General features: G+C 41.9%; 2 protein-coding genes across 5 annotated transcripts in view; one reads left to right on the plus strand and one right to left on the minus strand.

Moving 5' to 3' along the window:
* The window catches only part of LOC128889530 (protein bric-a-brac 1-like), an 83193-nt gene that overhangs the window by 20051 nt on the left and 36119 nt on the right, over nucleotides 1-27023 (plus strand). The window contains exons 1-3 of one of the 3 annotated variants that reach the window (XM_054147222.1): nucleotides 7981-11226; nucleotides 11971-12063; nucleotides 15875-17606. In XM_054147222.1, the coding sequence (XP_054003197.1) occupies nucleotides 10246-11226; nucleotides 11971-12063; nucleotides 15875-16468 (1668 nt within the window). In that variant the 5' untranslated portion in view covers nucleotides 7981-10245 and the 3' untranslated portion in view covers nucleotides 16469-17606. Of the gene's footprint in view, nucleotides 1-7964; nucleotides 11227-11970; nucleotides 12064-15874; nucleotides 17607-27023 lie in introns of those variants that run through there. The other 2 variants (XM_054147221.1, XM_054147220.1) reach the window with 2 other exon arrangements.
* LOC128889531 (ras association domain-containing protein 2) overlaps nucleotides 1-27023 on the minus strand; it is a 110950-nt gene that overhangs the window by 18988 nt on the left and 64939 nt on the right. The gene's annotated exons all lie outside the window — the stretch shown is intronic.

A 27023-nucleotide genomic window follows, 5' to 3' on the forward strand; every position in this document is an offset into this window, starting at 1 on the left:
CAACATAACTTAACATGTTAATCGACCGGCTGAGAATGGTATCATGACTTTGTAATACACATTCGACGAACGGAAGAGTTCGTTTCGTTACATTGTTGCAAATTGTCTGTTTATTACATAGATTGATGGTCTCGCGCGTCGGTGTCTCGAGAGATAACAATTAACAGCTATGCGTGATGGCTGTTTTTTTTACATAGAAGATTCGAGGCAATGCCTACCTAATTTTATGGCAACCAGTCGATGTTTAACAATGTCATGAATTATTGATATGCGTGATTAAGTATTTTCGGTCCTTTGGTTATCATTTGCATTAATTAAATTAATTCGTTTCAAACGATCACGAAAAGTGTGTGTTATCTATGAAAATTCACCATGTTATTATTCGTATAATGTTTAGTCAAACTATTTTATTTTCGACGCAGGTTTTCATATCGTCACAATGATTCGTTCTTTTCAATTTCTTTTCCTTCCCTTCGATTCGTGTAATGGCGATCGTAGCCTGGAGATCTTTAGAGAACACTGCGAAGCAAATTGGAGATTTACGCGTCTGTTATGATCGAGTTTAGTATCGCATAAATGCGGGTCGAAGCGGAACGATCCCTGGAACATTGATTCGTAACGACGGTACGTCGAATTCATGGGATTTATTTCGTTAATTGATACTGCGTAACGTTCGACCTGTGTTCTCTGATATTGTAATTTATTGGGCGATGTTTGGATGAATAATCCTTTCAGTGCGCATTGTTGAAAGAGCCGAATGCTATAAACGTACACCTTAAAATAATCATTGGAGGCATATTCGAATAATTGTGTTGTCGAGTGAGCTGCTTGAAAATTGGGGAACTTAACAAATTGAATACAATATGATATGTGAAATATTCAGTGAAAATTTTGCACGTAGGACTGACTAAAATATTTATCAGTAACCTCGATGCACGTTTCAGCATCGTGCAGTGGTCGAGGTAAAAGTGCATTGGGGTTGTTTTTTACTCAAACAAAAACAAATGAATTAAACAATCTTTACTAGGCGTTTCAGCAATTTTTTCCTATTTATGCTTAATTTTTTTGGATAGAGCTTGACCTCGTTTTCGAATTAAAATTAATTTAATTAGGGAACTGTAATTTATATTGTATTGCGTGTTTCATTTTTGTGCATTATTATCACCAGTGTTGTTCATGTTATTTATCGTAGCGATTACAGGAGCAACGATAATAATAAATTATGCACGTTTTTTTATATTTGTTACGCGTTAGTAATTTATAGCGATAAATTGATAGTGAATATTAATGTGTGGTAGTCACGTTACAAAGATCGAGGTAGTGCATTCGTAATTTTGTGTTTAAATAAATTTGAATATTTTAAACTTTCTAATTTTCAAAACATTTGATATATAACGGTACGATTTTATTTAAATAAAATTCTCGAATATTGTCAACGGTGAGGGAACAATAATCGTGTCGCTATTATCAGGGAAAAGTTAACGTTTCCCTCGCGACGAGTAATATATTATTCTCATCGAGGAATATTTATCGATGTAGGAATATTTATTGAATCAGTGCAACGAACTGTATGAAAAATATTACTATCTTTTACGATATTTTAGTTGGTGTGTTTACGTGTCTCGCATTGGCCGAAAGAATTTTAACGCGTTGCACGCGTGACTTTCGAAAAATCGACGAAACCATCGTGCCGCGCGCGTGGTAGCAAATTGCGGCATTACACTTCAATAGAACGTTAAATGAAAACAGTTATGAAAACAACAATAAACCTGTAAATATTCCGATGCCGAGCGAAAATACTTCCACAATTGCGTGACGTGAAAAGGCGAATTAAGTGGAATTTATAAAAAGTGCAATGTGCAATTTTATGCGATACTATACACTGTGTCACAGTCTTTTACGTTGTGGCAAATTTCCATCCTTTTATTTCGCGTAATTCGTTGGTAGCGTTAAACTCAACAAATCTCTGGTTTCCCTTCGCAGAAGAGTTTCTATTTTAATTACATTCACGATTCATTAAGGTCAATTAAAGTGGAATATAATAATTTGCTGAATATCCTTAATACCTTGATACACTTATACTCAAAATTCATCCCTATGCATACTCATTTCAAATCCATGATACTGATCATTCCAATTTGAAGAAAAAGGAAGTTAATCTTCATATCTTCCTTCCCCATACACCTTTTATATCGAAATAATATAACTTTCGACGTTCTTTGAGATATTCGCTGGTACCTTCAACATTTTCTCAGTTAAGTACTGTTCATCGTTCGCAGGCAGTTTCCACTGTCGAACGTATTTTTCGTGTTCGAATAAAGTCGGCAACGACTAACAATTCCAATAGCCAATTAAGTCCTTCCTTTGCGTCATATTGACGTACACGCGTTGTTTCGCGACTTCGATGATGATGGAGCTTCAGAAACGGTCGACGTTGCCAACGGAAGTGACGATGGTGGACAAGCGAAGGGGCGACAGTTGTTCCACTGCGATCTTCTCGTCGGTGCTCGTGCGTCACACCCACGAACCGAGTTTTTGCACCTTTCCCATCGATTGTGGGTGTCGAACATTGGTCGAACGATCGCATGCCATCTCACCAGACTATTCCGCCGAGTTATTCGATGCTGATCCTTGTGATCAAGGGGTCGCCATATTCAGGATCGAGCAAATATTTAGAAATGTTGTACGACTATACGGAATGTATGATGTTAATATTTCATAAATATATTAAAAGTACATGCTTCGAACAATATCTTTGCCAAGTTTCATAAGAAAATATTTAACATAACGTCCTGGAACAATTTTCTAATCGCACAACTTGGTGGATATCTCAGATCTTGATCGCGAAAATTGAATGTACTGCATTTTTTAAACAAATTGGAAATGAACGAAACGATGACTTAAACTACCCCTAATTGTACATGACCAATGATATATTTAAGTTTCAATAAATTCTTTGTTACCAATTGCAAGGAATAATCAATTTCATGTATAACCACCCTTGATTCGTTTAGAGATAGAGCGGTGATTATTTGAAGTTTAGTACTATGACTTTCATGAATCATTTCAGTTAGAAAGTTGCTATGTTCCCAAAGGAGGCCTACTCTTTCCGTACACCGTAACAAACGTCAACAAACGCTGAAAAACTGCACGGTATGCCAAATATTCACCTATCATCCGGACATCTACACTCACGACCCTCGGAAGGAAAAAGCAATTTCCACTTGCATACGTGGCCAAACAAAAAATCAACGATTCGGAGTGTTTCAGAGTAAGAAGTGGAAGAAGGTCGAAAAGGTTATTTCTTCAGGGGTGCTCGAGCGGCACGATTAAAAGCGTTTCTTCGTTCAATGTTTTTCCACGGCACGGTACACGGTACTTACGTAAGGCGACCCGGTGTGCATGTCTCCGTTATTTATGTCATTTCAGAGGTTTTCTTTAGGTCAATCCGTTTAGACAGGCGCACGCACGTGTGTCCAGTATCCGACGCCGGCAATCGGTTTAATGTTAAACAGTTCGCTGGCCCTATACGCAATTAGATTACGCGCGCGCGATAAATGGCGGTGATCCGGCTCTTCCTGGTCGCGATTGGGCTTTCGCAAGAAACTTGGCTGCCTTCCGTGAGATAGGCCACGCGATCGGCTCGTCAACGCTGTTAGGCTACTCTTAGCTGGGATAGCGAATCCTGTGCGATCATCGTATGGGCTCGAATTCACTCGTGGAGATAAGAAAAATTACTCGATCCACGACGGATCGATCGGTTCTGGCGATCCATGGTACGGAATTTTTTGAAATTTAGGTATGAAGTGGTTTACGTTAAATGCGGAAGGGTTTTAGTCATCATTTTGGTGGGTGGAAGTTTGTTTGAGAAGTACAGACGGCTGAATTTTGCAAATTTTCAGGATTGAAATAAAAGTGGGCTGGAATGTTTGGCATAATTCATTGTCACTGGAAGTAATTGAACCTCGATTATTGTAGGAAATTAAGGCTTTAATTTCTGCAATAATCGAAGATATAAATGTAAAAGAGAATTCTTCAAATTTCTCTGTGTCCTGAAGATAGTGAGTGATACTTGTTACTCTTACTTTTATCAGCAATTGCTTAGGTCTCTTTGACACCATTCAATCAAACCCAAAGGAATCATATTATTACCCTAACATCCCACAAAAAAGTCGAACGTCCACAACGACAACCGTGGAATCAAAAGCTATTTGTACGAGAAGGAACTTTTCAAACGGTCCTCGTAGACCTCCGTGATTGTAGTTTTACGCGACAAGTAATCGATGGGACGCCTTCCGCATCCCAAAAAGCGGTGACCTGAGCCATCTTTGTGCCGTAACGGAAACTACTTGACCTCCCCACGCACGCGTCGAAGGGGTGGGAAACGTTTTTGCGGGAAAGATAGAGTTGTTCGCTGGAAAGTGCAGAGGGAACGCTGGGAAATAAAATTGTGGGTGAGAAGCAAAGGTCAGCTGGGCACACAGTTACACGCTTCATTTGCGAGAAACGCGGAATTCCTGTTCTCTTTTCTGGGTTGAGATTAAAGGGCACGGGTTTTTGTTGCGTTCGATCATTCCACGGGATCGGGGGCCTTTAATTTGCGGGCTCGTTGCTGAAACGAATCTGTGGCGAAACGAGAGTAGTGCCATGATTGTTTCGTATGTCGTTAAATAGACTGATTTCTATTTGTGTTAACTCTTTTAGTTAGGTGGATCAAAAAGTGTTCCACCTTACCTCGAATATTTTATTTAATATTTTTCCTTTATTTGCTATGTCATGATTTGGGTAAAGACAGATTATGCAAGTCAAAACATGTTAATGAGTTGTTGGCGTTATATCTGTGTTCGGTTTGAATTTTATTTTTCTTCGAAATCGTGTTTACTCATTTTTATGTTTACTCTTTTGGATTCGAGTCATCTTCAAGACCTGTGCAAATATTGCAATTCATACAGAAGAATATCATAATATTTCCTTCATAATACATGACTCTTCAATAGAATACAACTAAATTTTATGAAAATTGATAATTTCGAAATGTTCATAAATGCAATGCAATATAATTAATTCAGTTTATTAAATGTGGCGAATCATTGAAATTGACCGTAGTTTGTTATGGAAATGAATTATAATTAATTTATTATCGGAACAGAGTTGTAAAATACACCGTGTACACACATTGATTAAGTAAATATCGAGCTTTGTTTGCTCGAATAATGGCTTCGTGGTCTGATGTAAATTAACAAACATTCGACTACCGTAGTTGTAGATGTATCGAACGGATTTTTCGCGCTGGCGAAACTCGGTGCGAAATATCTGCCAGAAATCTGACTCTATTTAATTCACGATGACATCCCGTTTTTCAACGACGATCGATCACCGTGTTCTTGCCAGCGCCTTGCTCTGAAAACTTTGGCCAACTCCACTGTGAAACGATTGCCACCGATTAGGCGCCACGTTTCGCCAAAATCGTGCCAATGATCGTCACGACGCTTTCGGAAATTCCCAGCGAGATTTCGAGCGACACACATTTCGTTCCGTTTTCATTAGCAGGTTGAAACGAGATTCGGAACACGCTCAGGCCACATTCTCGCAAAATAATGATCAGTTTCCCGATTTGGCATCGAAAGAAGATCGATATTTGCTAAAGAAGGAACAATTAGAAGGTTATTATTATTGCAAATAAGCATAATAGTACACAAAACATTTACTTTATATCAAACTGTGTTTCGTATAGCACTTGTTTCTTCGACTAGTAGTACGTAGCGAAAACGATGCACTATGATATATGTCATTACACGTCTATTTGCAAATGGGCAGAAACTTTTCCAAGTGCAAAGATTACAGACTATAGGATTAAGTGTACATCGAATGTGAATTGGAGTGTGCTAGTTTTCAATACTCTGGGAATTATAGTTAGCAAAGCTAGTTCTTATAGCATACTTTATCAAACCTTTCCTATGAAATTTCGTTTCGTATTATACAAAGAAGGATAGGATTACACTATCGAAGTCATTGATTAAGGTACCAAATTAAATATCGAAAAATGTAACAATTTATTCACTCGTTGTTTCTGTGATCTCAACTTGATACAGTTTACACGCGAGTTTCCATACTAACCAGCTTGATGAAAATCTTCAGTTTTCTCCATCCAAGCAACTGTTTGTCTCATCACATCTATTTCCCATTAAAAGTGACGACTTGTTTCAGAAATGGACTTCCTTTGTCCTTCCAAAGTGACAAAGAGGCCATCTCCATTCACTTAGGATCCTAAATGTCGCTCAATTTATACGAAATCCACTTATTCTCTTCACTTTGTCAATCTCACTCCGAATAGTGAACATTTATTAATTAACAACCATTTGTGAAATTGTCACTTGTTCAGGTTAACGTCAATTATTGTCAACAATATCTTTAAGAATTTAATTTCAGTTCAAGTCTCAAAGAAAGTCTTAAACAAAGATTATCGATGTTTATGAAGGACTTTGTCATAAAGCTGCAAATTATAGTGAATATTTCGAACTTCCTTTAATACAAAAACGAATCGATCTACTCATATTTTAAAAAGACGCAACAATAGAACTAAAAATCGAATAACATAAGAAAAATTGAATTTTCCAGTTTGAATTGGTAAAGAACGAACCATCGATTCGTGATCATTCTCAAGTCATCGGGCGATGGTCGATGTCATTCTTGAATTAGCGACACGATCGCTTTTTCCTCTCGCGGTGCTCCCGCGCGTACATTCATTTCTCGAACAACTTTACGCGGGCAAAGTTTGTGAAGTAGACACTCCGTAAATGCAAATTTTAGCTGCAAACTCTAATTAAAACGCAGAAGTTTTACGAACACGCGAGGAATATTCCGTGCACGGGTTCCCCGCAGTTTTTGACACAATTCGCGAAGAACACTTGATCGCGGCGGCCGCGGCGCTCGTTAGGTGGAGCTGAAAATATTAGCAACCCATGATTCAATTAGGCCCGCGCTATAAATTTATTCGAATTTCGAAACACGCATACGCGGTGCATCGTCCTTGATGGTTGCGTGCGAAAGCTGATTCCTATGCACATATCAAATCGCACGTGTGCGTTTCAGACGTCTTGGTTAAAAAGTTCATTTGCTTTTCATGTAATCTTACGATTTGCGTTGATGGATCTTGCTCGAATAAAGAGGGAGTAATTAGCTTACATGTCGTGTATCATTCGTGTAAATAGATATGCAAATGGCACCTTAGAATCTTGTTGACACTCGTTCTTTCTCGCTTTTCTTTAAATCCATGAATGTAGATTGATGTGTTGTACAATGTATATTGCTGATGTATTATTCATAGGAATTCGTTTACAAATTGGTAATGATGTTTTTATTTATTCAGGGAATACACGATGATTGCAAACATTTTATGTCGAGCAGTAGTTCTCAGACTAGACTATTATGTACACGTGAGGAGCTTACTTATTCCTAAAATTAATTAATACAGTTTTTATTGAAACTACAATATTAGTCTATATATATAATTTGATAGAGTCTCTGGAATTGCCTTAGATCCTCATCGGGTCTTATTCATCGACTAAATATAATGATACTCTAGGTTTGTCCACAAAAACCAACTTTCTTAGTGGTTCCCTATACATCAACTACCTGTTTACCTTCAGAAATTATCCTTCTTCTTAGCAACCTACACTCTTCTCTATTCAATAATTCTACCCACAAAAAAAAACAGTCTCTAATAACCCACCTCTTCGATTCTAATTCACTCCCTCGACCTATCGACAAAGTCAAACGCCCCGGACGCGTCGATCCGCCGCGCTCGCGACCCATCGTCGCGGCCGACGCGAATTATTCAGACCCCGAACGGCCTCTAATAATCCCACGGCAATTTGATCCACGTAAAAACGTTATTCTCCCTTTATTATTACGATACGTCCCGGTTATTATCACGTACGGACGCGTTATCAAGGGGGTCTCGAGGCGAATCACGCGAGCATCGCGCAGCCCCTCGTGCACGCCATCCGCGCCTATCCGAGGACATATCGCGCGAACACACGCGTTCGCTCGTGGCTTCGTCGCAGCGGATAATTACGTGTGCGGTACACCGCCGCGTTTCCGCGGGTTCGCACATGGCCGCGACACGTGCGTGCGCGCGGCGTTCACGCATCAGACGCCAGCAATAAATACGGCCGCGAGATAAGCGACAATATCGTCAGCTGATATCGGTCGTGCATCTACTCGCGAACGCGGCCTGGAATCGTGCCGGGGTTTCTTTGGATGCAACGTCCACTCGTTAGGTCGTGGCGTTTCGAAGAGCTTGACGTGTATGATTTTGTAGCAGTTATGTATGAGGATGTTAGGTATGATTTCCCTTGTTAATGATTCTTTTAAACGATAGCATTCTCGACCGTTCATATTGCGATTAAAATATAACTTAGAAGTTTTTTGTAGAACGAAGTAGATGAAAATACAGTTCATAATCTGTTAGGTCTTTTCCACTATTTTATTTTAGAACTTTTCACCATCTCATTTTAGAATATTTCACCGATTTACGATTTCTTTAAACGATAGAATTCTTGATCATTCATATGACGATTGCAATATAACTTAACAGAGTTCATGTGGATGGAACAAAATCTGAAGTCTTGAACATTCCATAAACAAGCAATCATAGTCAAATAAAATAAATGGTCTATTTTTCGTTCCGAAAGGAACACTTAGGACATCTCAAATCTGTATGGTGCATAGTCTGTTGGCCTGATTGTTAATTTAATTAATCTGAAGATAGAACTCGGACTGCGACTATTCTATAAATTCATTTCAATAAATGACTATTTCATAGAGTATCGATTCAAGAAACTACTACAATGGGTGACGATTGAGACGTCTTTTCAATTTTGCATACATATTAATGTTTCGACCGTAGGTGAATTACGATGGCAAATTTTCCAAAGTGAGTCATTTTATAACGCAACGAACCAGAGCCCCGGCTTAAACGATGACCGCGGCGTTAAGAAACGCGCGGTGCGCAGCGTCGAATAAATCGCGAGGCTCGAGCGAGCGTCGCGCTTCCGCGGACGCTGATTTATGGCGGAGGAAATTGTGATAGCGCTGGCCAAGGGTCCCGACTTACGGTTTTCCCGCGGCGGACAAGGAATTCCAATTTAGACATCCGCAGTGCCGTGTTCTTTTTCGCGTTGTTCGCGTTCATGCGGGACGGCCCACGCTGGAAAACGCCGCGCAGGGTAATTTATGCTAGCTGCCGCGCGAACGACAAGTATGGCGCGATTAGAGGCGTCGTTGCCTAATGGCGTCCGATTGGTTTAGATCCAACCGTTCTGGGGCCGAGTTGAGCAAATTATCAGCAGTTAATTAGGATTAATTATAAAACTATTCGCGTTATTTTCTCTTTTATGAAAAAAAGTTACTTTTGTATAGGTAGGTAAAGTATTGTCTGGAAAGTCAATGTCGATTTTTGATAGGTGGTACAGGTCTGAATATATCTCTTAAAAGGTGGAAAGGTTGTGAAACAAAATGATATCGATGTAAGTCAATAAATATATACATAAAGTTCAAATGTACCTTTGAATTTTTCTTAAAAATTGGCACGAACTTTCTGAACAATCCAATAAAATATTGAAAGAAATCTCTGAAAATGTCAAGGTTAATGGTGCTCGATTGTTTACCTGAAACGAAGAAATGACTTAATTGTGGAGTAGTAAAATTTATGCACAGGTAGTTGAAGACACAACAATCATAATTGTGTTAATTTAATGTCGTAGCCATGTGATACAAATGCCACCACTGAGTATGACATCATTGAATGAAAATAGACGAGGATCTAAGACCTCTTTTCCTAGGCAAGTCGATTCTTTTACCAGTCTATAGGTATCATAAATCTCAGAACGCTTGCTGTCAACACTACAGTCTCTACATAAAACTCTACATAGAATAAATCGTCTCAGTAATCGAACCGAAATCTGCAAATCGTTACGCTCTCTACCGATTCGCTTCTCCCTCGCTGTCAAACGTCTTCAACTTCTCTCCGCTACGTCCCACGAACTTCTCCGGTAAACAATCTCGCCCAGAAATCGCGCTCGTGGCGCGAACAGAAAAATAACGAGGAATACGCGACGATGAAAAGAAAGAAAAAAACAAAACATTCGACTACGAATAAAAAAGAAAAGAAACGAAGCGAGGATTAACGCGAACCGGTACAAATGTTTCTTCTGCAGCAGGGTTGCGGGGTGCAGTTCAGACATGGGAAGTGAGCATTACTGCCTGAGGTGGAACAATCATCAGAGCAACTTGCTGGGTGTGTTCAGTCAACTGCTGGAGTCGGAGTCGCTGGTGGACGTGACATTGGCGTGCACGGAGGGACCTTCGATACGTGCCCACAAGGTAGTCCTCTCCGCGTGCTCCAGCTACTTCCAGGCTCTGTTCCTCGACCATCCGAATCGCCACCCCATAGTCATCCTAAAGGACGTACGTTTCGCCGAGCTACGTACACTCGTCGACTTCATGTACAAAGGCGAGGTAAACGTCGAGTACTGCCAGCTATCGGCCCTCCTCAAGACTGCGGAGAGCCTCAAGGTGAAGGGTCTAGCGGACATGACGAACATCAACGCGGCGGTAGCGTCGAGGGACGAACAGCAACAACCACCGCCGCAACAACAGCAACAGCAGCAGCAGCAGCAACAACAAACCCAGCAGCAACAGCAGCAACAACAACAACACACGAGCGCGTCCGAGGGTATACAGCGCGAAACGTCGCGGGAACATCACCGAGAACGCGAAAGCATAAAGGAAGCGAGCAATAAGGAGAGAGATAGGGAAGGAAATACATCCGGTGGCACGGGGTTGCCATCGGGAGGGGTGAAAGAATGCGAGCAACCCCAACAAATCGTAGTCCAACCACCCACCAGCGAGTCCACCGAGGCGGTAGACATGACGGAGTGTCCGCCATCGCCCACAGGACCCGGTAGCCCTTGTCCAGGACCCTTGGCCCTCGATCGACCCAGGAGGGACTCCGAAGACGCTGCCAGCCTAGAGGAAACGAGGGGTTCCCTCAGTCCGATCTCGGTGCACAGCGGACCGTCAGACATGAGTCTCAGTAACAACACTGGTGGCACGCCTGGTGTGTTACCGTTGAACCTACCGCAGAGCCGGCTTCCGTCCCCGCACAGTACAGAACCTCTGGCGGGCCCTTCGGGGTTACCTCCAGTCCAGCAAGTTCCACTTGTGAGTAACATTCTTTTTTATCTCGATTTTAATGCACCCCGCAGAAACACTACGTGAAATACACTCGGTTCGAACGATTTTATCACGGACGCGTTAGGTTGGTAGTGGCAAGTCATCCTTGGTGGTTCTGAATAGTATGAAAATGGTTAACTCTGAACCTACCACGACCGGTCAAATGACCGTTTTCAAATTTTTATTTACGGTTCTTGTATACTGTATATGAATTACATACAATTGTTTCATGCATTATTTAATTTAGTTCTACGTCAAATATTTTTCCATGTAATATGAAAAATGTGTCTTTAAACAAATGAACGTCGGTAGGTTTAGCGTTAAGACGAGTCAATAGTATGAGTTGCAAGTATCCATGCATTAAAATCTAAATTCTTTTGTGTCGACATTGCTAGAGATTTCGAGTATGAACACCAAATCAATATACACTGCAAACATCCACATGTCTATAATATAATTTCAAAGTTTCTTGTATTAGAATTCTTGTATTTTAAGAAGAAAGAAGTCTCGCTTTCTTTTTTAACCAACACCACGATTATATCGCGCACGCGACGTTTCAACTTTGCCCCTCGAATTTCTATATCGCGTCTAATCGGGTTCGGTGTTCCGCTTAGAGCGTTTCGCACAAGCGATTCCGTTGCGTCGATCGCGGTGAGGAGAGTTCATACTTTCCCGATACCATCGACGGCTATCCAATTATTACTTTGACGTGTGCCCAATGTTCGTTTCCAGTCGTTAAAAAAAGAGATGGACTGGGAAAGGTCGACCGAGGATCGGAGCGCGAGCAGCGAGATATCCACGGACTACAGACTCCCGCCAGATCCGGTGAGTGTCTCTCGTTTTTTCCATCCACTATACATTCCAATTTATTGACTACTTTTTATTCTCGTACTTTCTCTTTACTCTGCATTTATATATCGATTACGGTTTTCGCCAGTAATGCCCCTACCGCACTCGACTCATCTGCAATCGCATAAACACCAACCCAGGCATTGCGGATGAGCTGACGCGGCTCTTGCAAACAAACAAAAAAATGAAAAAAAAAAATGAAAGAAAAATTAAAGCGCCTGCAACTCGATTCGCTTCTTGTTGTGTCAAGGTTTACGACAAATCGTTCGTTTGCGCGCTACTCGTTCACCGAACGTCGACAGGAACGACAACGTTTCGCTCGATACCTCGGACGAACATAACACGATCCATTTTATCTATCTATCTATTATATATATTATATTATATATATATAAATATATATTATCTATATATCTGTCTATTTTGCTTGTCTATCTATCTGCGCTTATGGATAGACAGGCATGCGTTCACTTGCATGTGGGTCTATTGCATGCGTGCCCAAGTGCTTTGCTGTTTGCTGCTCTCCCCGCTAATTTGAAAGTGATCGTGTCATTAACAATTATCGCTAGACGTCCTGACCGACAGTAGAGTGTGATCGGAGGTTCGATGACAGAGAGATAACACGTTACCCCTTGAAGCAATGGGATTTTCGCTTTGGACGTTCGATGATCGTCACAGAGACCCGACGATAACTCCTCGAACACGTGGAAGGGTGATACTTCGGTTATTTTGCGGGTAGAGTCTCCACGAGCGCCGTAAGAGGGGTGTTCTTTAACCTTGGGGTGGGGGGTGTCTTTGCACCAAGTCTTAGTCAGAAATACGAAAAAGTCGGAAGATCGCCGAATCTCGCGTCTCTGGTAACATTAACGAACAGCGTCAAACGATCTGTCCCAGAATCGGTGCAAGGTCACCCCCTAGGTGCAAAGCAACGCCCTTTTACGGTGCCCTGGGTCGGACAAGCGTAAATTCGAACGTGGCCGCTTGTTCTAGCTTCCACGCTAAAGACGTCGTCGTCGAGACGCGCTGCGCTGGAGATCGATCGTGCATGCCGTCTACTTTAGACGAACGTATTATCTTCTTTTCCAAACTAATTCACTTGTCCATGCTCCCCTTCTCCAGTGAATACATCCATCTGTCTGTCTCTACCTCTACCACTTTTGCTCTCATTGTCTCTATACCCATTCGAATCTTTCTCGTGACACTCCAGCTTCTCTCTTTCTCTCGATCCTCAACGTCCACCGCTGGTCCCCCATCTTGGTCGTTCTACTCGCGCTGGAGAAGAAGAGACTCGTCCGAAACGCTCCCCGTTGATCGTGGATCCCGATTTCCCTCGTCTCCAATCGTTCTCGCAATCCTGGTGCTTCGAGGGGGCCTGCGGTATACCGGCTCGGAAAATGCGTGATCCGTGACGACGATCCAACGTTTTTTTCTCTTTCCCTGGCCGTTCGAGCGATCGATTGGAAGAAACCGACGAATAACAGAATATCCCGTTGATCCCCATCCTGCCAGCCTGTCTTGCTAGCTCACTGTCAAGAAGTTGACCTTCGTTTTTGGCCATGGTTGTTTTTTACTACATTTTTATATATATATATAAATACGTAAATATATAAATATATGTGTACACACGTCTGCGTACATGTGTATATATAGACACACCTGTGCGTACGTATGTGTGTGTAATGTGTGTGTACACATGCGAACACGATGTGTGTACATATATACACAGGCATCGTTATATACATAACTGGTATTGACATACATCACATACATGCATATATTTATATATATATTTTCATACTATTGACATACATATATACATATATGTATCGTTATATACATACTGCAGATTATATTGACATTCATTATTACCATTTGTTACCTTTTGTAATATTTGTATTTCGATTTTGTCGTTTTTTCTCTTTGGTTGATTGCAATGCCTTTTGCTATCGGCGAATCAATTTTTTTGCACACCGCGGCGATCACGGCCGTAATTGTTTATACGTATATATACATATACAAAAAAAAAAAGAAAAAAGAAAAGAAAAAAAAATACAAACAAATAAGTGGGAGGAGGGACGAGGGGCGAGGGGTGCGGGTGGGTTGTTGTCCGTTGTTCTTAAGCGAGGCTGTGGGGGTTTGCCAAATGGGCCCGTACATGTGTCACTCGTTAATCCAGACCGATACATATATATATCTATACGTACATATATAGACACGTATCAAAGACCCTCCGTACGTGTGTATATATACGGTGACACACACACTCAGACAATTTCCTTTGTCATACATGTTTCTACCTGGGGGTGCGCGTCGTGCCAAACAAAAATGAGCGTCAACTTCTTGTGCTACCGTCTTACACGCCGTCGAGAGGTAAAAAAAAAAAATATATATATATATATATAAAAATCACTTTCTCGTCAGGCCAGGGACTTCTTCTTCCACCAAAAAAATAAACGTAAAGAGAGGAGCTCGTGGAATCAGAGGAAGAAAGAAAGAGAGAACCTCGTGTACATGCGTAACATCTGGTCATAGCAAATACGTGCTTCTTATACAAAAGTAGTGGTCTCGAGAACGACGAGCCTTGCCTGTTCTTTCTTTCATTAATTTTTTTTCCCTTTTTGTATTTACTTGTTACGTTACGAGTCATATAGTGACGATAGAATGAGAGGAAAGCAGTAGCCAGATACGAGAACGAAGCCAACGGGATACAGAGAGAACGCAGAAAAGATATAGAGACGCTTTTTTTTTTCTTTTCACGAGCTAGCGTCGCGGCTCGTGCACTTGCACACGGGTTGGACAAAATAATATGAACACCTGCAATGTGGATTGTTGAAGGGAGTGGTTCTGTGACTGGACGGCCATGCCTTGGTATCGGGGTGGCTCTGGTACCTTGGGTGATCGTGTACTAGCAACTAGTGCTTGGACATCCTAAGTATTGTATTGTTTCTCAACAATGACGCTATCTTTCGAAGCTATCACTCATGAAGTTCAATCCTAGCTCGAGGATCCCTAGCAACGACTTTTTTGAATCAGCACGGTCATCTGGTTTAGCCACCACCGAACCACTACGAATAATTTTGGAGAACTCTGCGAGAAACAGGCCCACAAATTGTTTCCTCAGTCTTAGTTCCAAAATCGAATGTAAATTTCAACATTTTCCTTGGACCAACCCCTGTCACCCGACTTAAGTACGGTGAGCAGTTTCGGTGGCCAGAGTGAGAACCGATCTCTAAAGCAATTGGCAGACAGTGTTAATTCCACTGGATCCCATACCAAGCTTAAATGCAAATGGTGGTCCAACTCGAAGTAGCATATCCCAGGTGTTCGCATTATTTTGTCCACCCCCTGTACACACGGTACCCGCGTACGTCGTGAGTCGAGTAGTGTCGGAACGAGCGATTTCTCGCGGCGAAGTGGCGAGACGTGTCGTGGCATACACGTATCGTAGACACGGAGAAAGCTAGAGGTGAACTAGGGGCATCTCCCTTCTGCTTGAAACGATCACTTCAAAGTAAACGCACCAAAAAAAAAAGAGAAAAAAAAGAGAGTGGAGAGAAACGGAAATAATAGATAAAAAAAAAGATAGATAGATAGATAGATAGATAGAAGGATAGATAAATAGATAGATGGTAGATCGGTAGATGAAAGAAAAAAAAATAAAAGTGAGCAAGCGGGAGAGAGAGTGGGAGAGTGAAAGCGAAAGCGAGAGCGAGAAAGTTTATTGTGGGGTGTAAGGACGAGCTAAAGGGAAGACAAGAAGTTGATGTTCTTGTTTGTTTGGTTGCAGGAGTTGATGGGTGTGGATGAGCGGGTGTTTGCGTGCATGTACTGCGGTGCCTCGTTCCTCCACCAGAGCAAGCTGGCGCGGCACATCCTCTCGCACAGCCTCGAGTCGCTCAAGTACCGTGAGCAGGCGGCCCACCTGCAGCTGCAGGCTCAGCTGGGCCTCGAACCCGGTATGCACCTGCCGCCGGAGGCCCACTACCCCACAGCAGGTACGATCGAGCCGATGGACCTCGAGCTCGCGGCCCACTCGGACCCGACCTCGGGCGTCGTCCTCTGCAAGTTCTGCGGCAAGTCATTCCCGGACGTCGGATCCCTGATAGCCCACCTACCGGCCCACACTGGCGACAGGCCCTTCAAGTGCGAGTTCTGTGGCAAGGCGTTCAAGTTGCGCCACCACATGAAGGACCATTGTCGGGTGCACACGGGCGAACGTCCGTTCCGGTGTACGCTCTGCGGCAAGACCTTCTCGAGGTCGACGATACTGAAGGCCCACGAAAAGACACATTACCCGAAGTATGTGCGCAAGTTCCTGTCCCCGAGCCCCGTGGATCCCTCCGAGGAAGAGGCCCCGCCGCCGCCACCGCCGCATCATTGAGTTCGCCTTGGCCCGCGCAACAAGAACCGCCACGTTCAACACCGCCGGACGAAGAACCACCGGACACGCCGCCTTGGAGGGTTCCGTTCCCACTCGTTCATCGTTGGTCCGTGGATCGCCTCGCGGACGAGACGATTCGATCGTGCGCCGACACGTTGGACGCCGTCGGACGACGGGAACGGGAACGCGTACACGAACACGGACGCGAGCCGTTCTAGTAGTGCCTCATTCTCGTTCGCTCGTTGTTTCACGCATTTCTTTAATCTTTCCCCGCCACGGTCTCTCCTTGTCATCTCACGCGTCCTCCTCTTGGCGGTACGGTGCCACTTCGCTCCACCGCTCGTCTTGAACGAACGGCGTCCCGTGCGTCGCTTTCACGGGACGCTCGCTCGTACGTCGTCTATCCTCGATTTCTCCCTTTCATCATCGTTCCACGTCACTCCTGTCGTTCTTTCGTTCGTCTCCACGAAGGGTGTACACCTCGCGTCAATCGATCCCGCCGAGCGACGAGGCAACAAACCGGCGGTGTTTCTAGTTAGTCCTGTGATTTTGGTTAGGATGGTTGGTAAACGCGTGTTCAGAGGGAGGGACACGTTAAAACGAGCTCCCTCGGTTAATCAGTGCTTTAAGACGAAACGTTTAGCTTATATATACATATATATATTATATATACATGTATATATATATATATCGATAAATTATTGAAGGTATATATATATGTGTGTGTGTGTGTGCCTGTGTCTGTGTGTGTGAATGAGTGTGTGCGTGTGTGCGTGCGTGCGTGTGAGAAAGAATGAGAGCGAGGAAGAACGAGTGAGTGAGCGAATGAGAGAAGGGGACAAGAGAACACGAGAAAGAAGATAAATTGAATCACGAAGAGGATCGATCGGTTCGAAGATCGGGGGTTTTTATCCGTGAAGAATTAACGTGACGATTAACGGAGAGGGCGAATGGGGGAGAAATTTGAGCCGCCACGGTTGGTGCTTTTAAGAGATTTTGATAAAATGCTGTGAATATTATATTGATTACGATTAACTATAAACTATTGTAATAATGTAACAACGTTGTACGATGTACGATGTGACTATTGTTGATACGATTGAGAATATTTTATACAGTTGACAAGGGGAGAGGTTGGGGGTTCGCGCGCCGATGATCACTGTGAACGATGCAGAGGGTTTCGGGATAGGGAGGGGGGAGGGGGGTGGTTTTTAGACCATCGACTTGGAAAAATTTCGATTCGGTGCGTCCTCGGACGTGCTTCGGAAGACGTGGGCGGCGACGAGAAATTAAACGCGGCACGGGGCTGCTAATTAAGTTGTTACGAGTGCGCGGGCATCGACAGCTTCCGGGCTGCGGTTCTCCTACCCGTGCGTGTTGTTTACCATTCTCTTCGACTCCATCTTCGTTAGTTTCGCGGTTTACTCGACGAGACAAATCGTGGACGTGCGCCGGTGCGCTGAGTGCCAACGTTAGAGCTTATTTCTGTCCAGTTTTCGAGACGAAAACCTCTCGAGAAGCCTCGAGTCGATTAACCCTATTGCTTAGAATCCTTTCGAAGGAGGAATCAATTTTACGAGGCGTCCTTTTTAGTATATCAATCACGGTAAATTCGTTTCATGGAAACCTGCAGTGGAACGTCCCTTTTCTCTTTGAAAAATCGAAATTTTTTATTATACTTTCATGAGAGTGTTACCAGTGAGTTGTTGGGTCTCATCCAATGAAAACGAGTCCAAACACGACCCCACTCGTATGATTTTTCATCGTGCGTGTTTCGCGCACTGAATCAGACTAATTGATTGATTGATTTCATTGGTAGAACCGCAGCGAGTCATTGGCCACACTTTCGTGGAGATAGGATGAAAATATACAAATTTTTATTTGATTGCGACAGCGACTTCAATGACAGCTTTTGTGTCGCCTCGAACGGGTATAGAAAGTCAGGTTTTCATAGGCGTCTCAGAAACTATTGAGTTTACTGCAAAATGGGTACGATTAAAAGTGAAGATAAAGATATTTTCTACAGGAAAGATGTGATATGTTTTCTTGTATAGTCAGTGGTTTACCCTTGTAATGGTTCTAGAATGGAGTAAGTGGGAAGGTACGAGAAGAATGACGAAGCATGTAGATTTTGTCACTTCTTGAGGAATACGTACCAGATCGCCATTTTATCTCACTAACCTCAGAAAGGATACAATCTTGCACCATTTAATGACATAAAACGACCTTCTGCACCGCAAGAATCTACTAGTGATCTCATTCTTCTCTCACGCGAACGTTACATTAATATCCTCGCAGACGAAAGCTCAACTTCCACGCCACGTTACGCCCAAACTAGTCACTATACGAAAAAAAAAAACATATCAGACCTTTCCTGCAGAAAATTTCCTCGCCTTCATTTTTTATAGTAACCAGTTTTACATTAAATCTCGAATTCGCGAGATATACGTGAAGAACTATCCCGTTACACCTGTCAGAGCTGTAAAAACGCACGGTGAAATATTTCGTCTGTTATTCGTTACTAAAAATTACACGCAAGAGATCAGCGTACCCACAACGCCCGGCACATTTTAGTCCCGGAGTAGACAGCAATTCCTATCACGTCGTCGACGCGAACACGGTATTAAGAGCTCATGTCGGGTGGACGGTGAAACGCAACGTGGACAGCCGAGTCGGCGCGTATATTTAAGGGCGGTTAAACGGACCGCCCGGACAGTGCAATAAACCGTGACGCAGTTCAACTCTCTTCTAGCCGAATTTTATATTTACGACTCCTCCGTTAAGGTCGAGGGAGCACGGTCCTCGGCAACAGCGTTTCGCTCGTCCTCGCCGAGGATTGTCCTATTCGTTAATTTATTTATTTCCGTCGTGTACAATTACTAAGCGTGACGAAGCCAGCCAGTAAATATTGTGGGTCGATTGAAGTTCGTGGTCCGTACACTTGGGCCTGTTACGTTTCGCGGGGTAGGGATGAATTGCTTTTGTTCGCGAGGTCCGCGACTGTTCTGATAGGCGGTACCTGAATCAGTTGATCACGGAACGTGAACTGTGCGCGTCTGAAGAATACGATCTTGCACACGAGCACGCTTATTCTGGGAACGCGAGAGTGCAACGTAATCCTGAAAACAGGATATTCCTTGTATTCGCGGGCAGGCTCCCTCCGTCGAAGATCCATCGAGGTATGAGAACCACAACTATCTAACTACGTAGACCGTCGGAATTTGTTTCGACGTTGCTTGACCCTAGACAATTAGTATCGACGTAGTCGACACCTTGCTATTGTTTACTGAAAGTATCTAATTTGCAAGTTGACGTTTTGGTGGTCTTTGAGCGTTACAGGTGAAAATATATTGGTGTTAATTCCTTGATTATTTTTCACTCTTTGAGGAACTTGATTTAGAAAAAAAAAATAGAACTCATGAACCATTGAATTAGAATTCCGTTATTTATTCAACATAAAATTTAGTATAAAATATTAAGCAGCATGATCTTTTATTATTAAAGCAAGAAGGTGGGACAGTAACTTCAAACAGTTAAGATTAATGTATACGAAAATTGGTAGAAAGATTTTCTGACCTGTATTGCTTAAGGCTCACTAAATGCTACGTCAACCCATCAACACCTTCTTTATCAATCTACTATGAATGAACATTGAAACGTTCCATTAAACTCGCAAGTATTCTATCGTTAACATTATTTACAATCACCTTTGATTACTTTAACAGTTTCATACGAAGCGCAATGTATTTTTATACGCTTACATCAGCGTGGTAAAGAAGGTGTTGCCGATGTACTTACATTTCTTGCAGACAGTTACAAATGCCATAACAGGTCTATGACTCGGGGCGAAAAGTGATCGCTGAAAATCGTGTGATTACTACAAATAAAAATCGAGAAATGTTCTTTTTACAAACATCAGTATAAAAACAATCGCGTAGCAATAATTTACAAAATCTTAATTTAATTTTACTGAGACCCTGGTACACGGAATCTCTCAAAGTTCTTTTCTAAGAACAAAAACATCTCATCGATATGCTGATTTAATTCTTATTGTTCCACAATATTTTTTCTTTCGTAAATATTGCTTCTTTGCTCTCATATTTTAAAAATATTTTTTTTCGAAACAACCCTTATTTTATGATGAAACTATCATAACCAGAGTCTGCTACAATCTTCTCCTCGCTATGGGATAATTACCTTGATCGAGACATCGGTCGTCGAAGAATTTGTCGTAAATTCGTTCTCATCGTAAAAACGTCATCCACGTTGCATTATAATCCACGCGTGTGTGTAAGTGGACAGCGCGTAGATGCACTAGGAAGCCAGTAGCACTTCGCGCGGTTGCAATACACGACGACCTCGCGTTTCTCATGAGCGTTCAAGTGATACGAAAACCAGTATTCGAGCCACATAAATCGTTTTTTTCCTATTAGTTATGATAAGGCGATTACGCACGTATTAATATGTATACGAGTCATCTGCGAAATTAATGGTTCAGGACGTCGCGACGGGAACGCGTCAGGAGGAAACGCTCGCGCAGCCGCGGCAAACAAAGTTCGTATCCGACAGTGTTTAACATTTTTATCTAACATTTTTAAATTTAATTGCACGCCTCAGGTCGCAAACGTAAGACGATGCCGATAGGATCCTATTTTTGCGTAAAAGTTTGTACACTTTATCGCGACAATTCCACTTTTCAAGTTCACGTGCAAACTATCTGTAATAGTTAGTCTTGGAAGCTAGCTCTTGGCAATTTTGTAGCGGTTTAATAATTTCTGGATCAGGTTTCGTAGGTTGCGAGACCTTGGAAAGTTTTTGTTAGAATTTTCTTTGGTATTGAAAAGTTGTAACCATCTGTTGGGCACTTTCCATGAATTATTGAAAACAATTCCAGTGAATTTCAATCAGGAAATTTTGCTTTTTTTTATGGGTACACTCAATTCTCTGCAGATTCAGTGACTTATCGTTTACTTTGAATTTTAAAGCCACAATCAAGTTCGTGTAACGTAAACATTTACCAAGTCTCTGTTAGAAAGATCCAATTTTCAAGATTAGTATCGGAGTAAGCAAGAGTTCTAGAATGCTAACAATTAAACAATTATTTCATGAACGTACAAATTACTGAGAAATAATTTCTTTCTTTTGGATAAAAATTCATTCAGCAGAGAGTTAAGTAGAATGTTCAGGGTGCTCACACAGGGGGATCATCTTTTGTCAATTTTGAATAAATAACGAACGTCTGTCCAAGTGATCTTAAATGACCAACCACTGTTATTCCTACTGTTCGTCGATCAGTTCGAAAGGAAAAGGGTCAGATGCAGGTCGAGGGTCTAGGAACGGTCGGTTGGATCGTTGGGAACGCTATTGCAACTGTAGCTGCGTGTCGGGGAGGAGGATAAGCCTCTTTTTTCTCCTCGTACTTCCAGCACGAGTCGAGCACATTGTATATTTAGTTGCTTTCCGCCTCCTTCTCGGGAGAGACCCTCGCGAGCGGAGTCGCTCGAAATCGATCGATCTCTGAAATATTCATCGTGTTCCATGCGGAGGCCCGTGGCTGCACCGAAGGAATCGACCACGGTACCTCCCGCCCCCATCGATTAATCGATAGGCGAGCCCATCGCGCGCTATTTCGGCCTCGTTCGCGACAAAATGTGAATATTAATCGTCTGCTGGCACCTTGGCGAGGTCAAACGTGCCCGTTTCTCGCTAGATTCTTCTCGAATCCTTTTCTCCAACTCCAGTACGACTTCTGCGCCAGTTAGACTTCTGGGGGTCGTTTCAGACTCCTCTTCCTCGTAGAGGAATTTTTAACAGCTTCGAATTCAATAAATGTAAAGGATCGCATAATAAATCTTTCTCGTCAGAAACGGCTCGAAATTGAATCTTTCTAGGAAGACAGACAATTACTTTTTAAAATCATCAACACTAGCAATTATATTTGCCTAGCTTATATCTTGCAATCACATACTTTTCATTTACACTCCGTTTACCAACGTCAAAAAAACAGGTTATTCTATCTAATCAATGTTACATACAGAAAACTGAGTCTCTCTGAATAATCAAATCAATTTGAAATTTTATCTCCCATTATTTCAGAGGTATTTCGCTATACACGATCCTTACATTTCTCATTTGTAAATCGTTAAATTGATTAAACAATGTATTTGATGGCAGTTACGAGTGTGTCGAGTAAAAGAAACTGTAAACAATTTAGAATCGGTCGAGACTGCAGGAGTCCTCTCAGGGCTAATTCGTTTTCGATCCTTTTTCTTCTGTTTCGGATATCCAGACAGCCAAGGCTCGATTCCGGAAGGGATTAGCGAACTTCAGGCTTGCCAACTCGGGGCAATTCGCTTCCACTTTTACGATCGCTTTGGCGAGGAGCTGGTTTCCTCTGTCGTTTGGTTTTTTCCACGATTTCAATCGAGCTTTGGCGCATCGACCCTTTCGTTCTCAGAGTTGTTCGATGATTTATACTGCGCGGAAATTCTGCCGCGATAGAAACACCGATCGCAAGATTTACGAATGTAGTATTCGGTTTTATCCAACGAACACTGGAGAATTCATTTCAAATCGATAGATAAAATTTTAATTAGGAGAATTTAATTAATGAATTCAATTATATTATTCAAAATTTTATTATAGATTAGGTTAGCAACAGCATACAGCTGTAGCTCGCTTTCAAACCATAAGCATTATTTATTTCCATGCCTAGGTATCCTTTTTCATTTAATGTTGCAGTTTATATTTTATGCAATTGTGATGCAATAAAGATATATAATTGCTACTATTATTGAAGTAGAAGGCAGATACATAGAACGCGTTTAAATGAGTAAACACCTGTCTTTCTATCGCCTTATCTCCGCGTAGGTTAATTTACGAACGCACACTGACTAAACTTTTCCTGTTTGTTTTTGCGAGAATTGCATGCCTTCCGATTGAAAGTTTAGTCTAAACATTCGAACATCTTTTTTCAAAATGAATATTTATTTTTTGCATCAACCTTCCTTAGCACACGCAATTTTTATAATCATAACCTTGGCTGGAATTAAATATGTCGAGTACCCATTCAAATTAATAATTCAATATCTTTGGTGTAATGTTGCTGTCGAAACGCTAAGTATTTGAACATTGAAAATTACTATCTCGCACAGCGTGTACCTTCCTGACAACATAACGAGTGCCGGGAATCATTTGTGGCACGCTATTGGTAATTCTCTATCCCAGATCTGAGAAAACCTAACGCCAATGCGGACGAAACTTCAAGTAGATCTAATTGATCACTCTACGCAATAATTAGACCCACACGTGCTCGATTTGATGTCATTACGTCTCTGTAAACGCGCGCGCTGTTGTTTCATAACAAATTACGATCAAAATTCCTTTGAAGCATTATAGAAGGCTTTTTCAATCGGGAATGAAGTGTGGTAGAACTTTCATCAATCGAACTATATAGGGAGACACTTTTATTCGAACAGAGAAATAGGACACTTACTTTTCTGTCATTAATTATTTCATGTTTAGGACGAAGGAACAGAAAAATTGTTGGATTATTGCTTCCAAGTTTTTCTTCTTTGCAAAAATTATACTTTCAAATGATGTCAATTTTCCTTAACAAGAAAGGAAATTTGTTTTCCTTGTAAATTCGCAAATTTCCATGACTCGATCGTTTCGTTTTAGAAGAACACGATCCCGATTCGCGATCGCTGAACGTTCGAATGTTAGAATGTCCGGGTAGTAGATCATTTTCTGCTCGGATGATCGAGGTTCTACTTTCACCGTCCCGATGGGAAGCAGGCAGGTTTCTCGAATCAAGATAGCAGAGTTTAATTTTCCCAATGAGAGCAAACGGTCGGTCGGAGCGGGCGATAATGTTCCTCTGGAATCCTTCGATCTTGGAAAACGCGAGAGAGATCGGTTCGGGGCGTTGCGAGTTCTCATCCGGTCAGCTGGCGATTGGCGAGGAAAAATCGCAGTTAACGAGGAACGCAGCGTTACGAGCGTAACCTTGCAATCGTAAAGGTCTAAAAATATAATGGACGCACGGAAAACTGCATAATGCATCGACCCAACTGCACTGCGTTATCGCGCTCGCGGGCGAGCATGCATGCATGTATGCATACGGCGTGCACGTCACGACAGATAAATCGTAAATTGGACAGTGACGCTCAATTTTGCGTGCGAGACGAATCGATTACGCGTGTTTCCTCGCTAAACGATCCACGATCGAGGACCCGTGCGCTTCTAGCGAATTTTCCATCGGTGAATCCTTTGATCTCCTGGAGAATGCTCCTATCTGCGCGGAATTCGAAAAGCTCTATTTCGTAATTTCCATTGACACCGACGAAAAGAATTCTTTAGATCTGCCGATCAAAAATTTTTAGTTCTACTATTTCACTGGGCCCAAAATTTCAAAGTCTGTTATACACAATGCGTAATTAAAAGTATAAACTTGAAAGAAAAATGAAAATAAAGAACCTGAAAGGGTATCTAAAAATTAATATTAATTTTTTTTATCATTTTTCATTGGTAATCATTTGCAAATATTCTTTTTTTAAATTTGAGTACAACCAGTGTTATCATGTGCCCAAAAATGAGTACTTATAAAAACAATGAGCTTCTTAGTTTACACGTCAATACTTTCATAAAATTCGTTCAAAAAACGTCGAGGAATCCAACATGGAAACGGCCACCGTTTTGAGTATGTGCTATGGAAAACACTTCTTTTGACCTGCAGCTTATGTAGTCGTACGAAGACTTATTGACTTACAAATTAAACAGCTGAATATCTTCGAGACAATCTCCTTCGGGGCATGTTTATTAAGACGTTGATTTTTTCAATGAATTCCATCGGAAGTTCACAATTCAACACCGTCGATTTGTACCTATACTTTCTTTACACTCTGTGTAACAGGTATCTTCATGCAACTTGCGAAGCATTTATAATATCGTAAACGATTCGAGGTAAATTCATCGAGATTTTTAAATGTACTTACTTATTTTTATTAATGTCAATTTACAATTATCAACCCCTAATTGCTAGTAAAATTAGTCCTATAAATTTTCACTTGGAATTATTTCTTGGTTATGTATCATTTACTGATAAATGTTTGGGGTAATTGATTTCCATTCCTGTTAAATATCACGAGGAAATAGGATGTGGAAATTCTGAAGATTTTCCTCAGAAGTTATTTTCTGGTAATTTATATATCATCGAATTAATTAGCGACTGGTTGAATCTGCAAATTGATCAGATATCCTCGTAAGAAAATTTTATTATTACTAAGCACCCAGTGCCATTAGATATCGTCGTACGAAAATTTCACCTGCGAATCACTTGGATTGTTTTCATTGTTTCCCCGATCAGATGCATACAGAGTTAAATGCCACTCGTCTAGGTTCTCCAATTATTTCCAGCAGCGCAGATTTGCGAAAATCTCCGCGTAACCAGATTAACGAAACGCCCAAAACTGATACCACTCTGTCTCGAGTATTATTTACAACGCCGAGTCGAGGTTCGAACATGCAATATCTCGTTAATTGCAGTTCCTCGAAAGGCGCTTCCAGGCGTTTCCAGGAGGACCACCCTCTTAATTCATCACGGTGTGGCGGATTTTCACGTGTTACCGATTCCCCAACGGCTCCGCGAATCATCGTCAATTAACTATTTTTCCTGGTCGTGGCTCTCGTGGATATCCGATGCGAAAAACGTGACCGGGTATGCTTGTGTGCATGCGAGAATGAAAAAGTGCGCATAGCACGCATCGCAACGAGCAAGAAGGTGTCATTAGGCATTGGATGTAAAATGCAATGGTTTCTGAGTTACTGCTTCGCTTATTGTATAAGGGTGCGTTAGGGGTACTTGAAAGGGATCACCTGGAAACTGTTGACTATTACATCTATGCTGATCCATGTTTGTTTATTTTGACGAGTACTGTACGGCACCCTAAGTAGGTGATTCCATTTTTAGAATCTCTAACGCGGGTGTGATCAATAAGCGAGGGAATCTTGCAACTTTGAAACTATTGACTATCAAATCTATGCTTTCTGATTCTTCTGTTGTCACTTTGAGGAGTACATATCCAAAGCATGTGATTCTATTTCATGTATCTCTAACGCGGGCGTGATCAATAAGCGAGGGTATCTTGTAACTTTGAAACGGTTGAATCTAGACCAATATTAACTAATATTTTTTCGCTCTTGTCGATGAGTACTATGCATACCTGAATCAGGTGACTCACATTCAATTAGAGATTGATTGATTCTTCAATCAGATTCTTCAGTAACCTGGAACCGTTTTAGAGCTACGCTGACCCTTTTCTGCTCGCTCTGACGAGTGTAACCCATCGACTCTAACGCGAAATATCGAAGCCTCGTTAACTGCAAGAATTGAAAGGTGTTTTAGCCGACGCAGTCCGCTTTTTTTTGCTTCTCCAACCGATTTCGAGCATCCCCGTCGACGTAGTCCTGTTTACACGCACGCACAGCGTTTCCCTTGGCGCACACAGACACACACACACACACACACACACACACACACACACACACACACACA

Source organism: Hylaeus anthracinus, unplaced genomic scaffold, assembly GCF_026225885.1.
Source record: "Hylaeus anthracinus isolate JK02 unplaced genomic scaffold, UHH_iyHylAnth1.0_haploid 11997, whole genome shotgun sequence".
Classification (NCBI taxonomy): domain Eukaryota; kingdom Metazoa; phylum Arthropoda; class Insecta; order Hymenoptera; family Colletidae; genus Hylaeus; species Hylaeus anthracinus.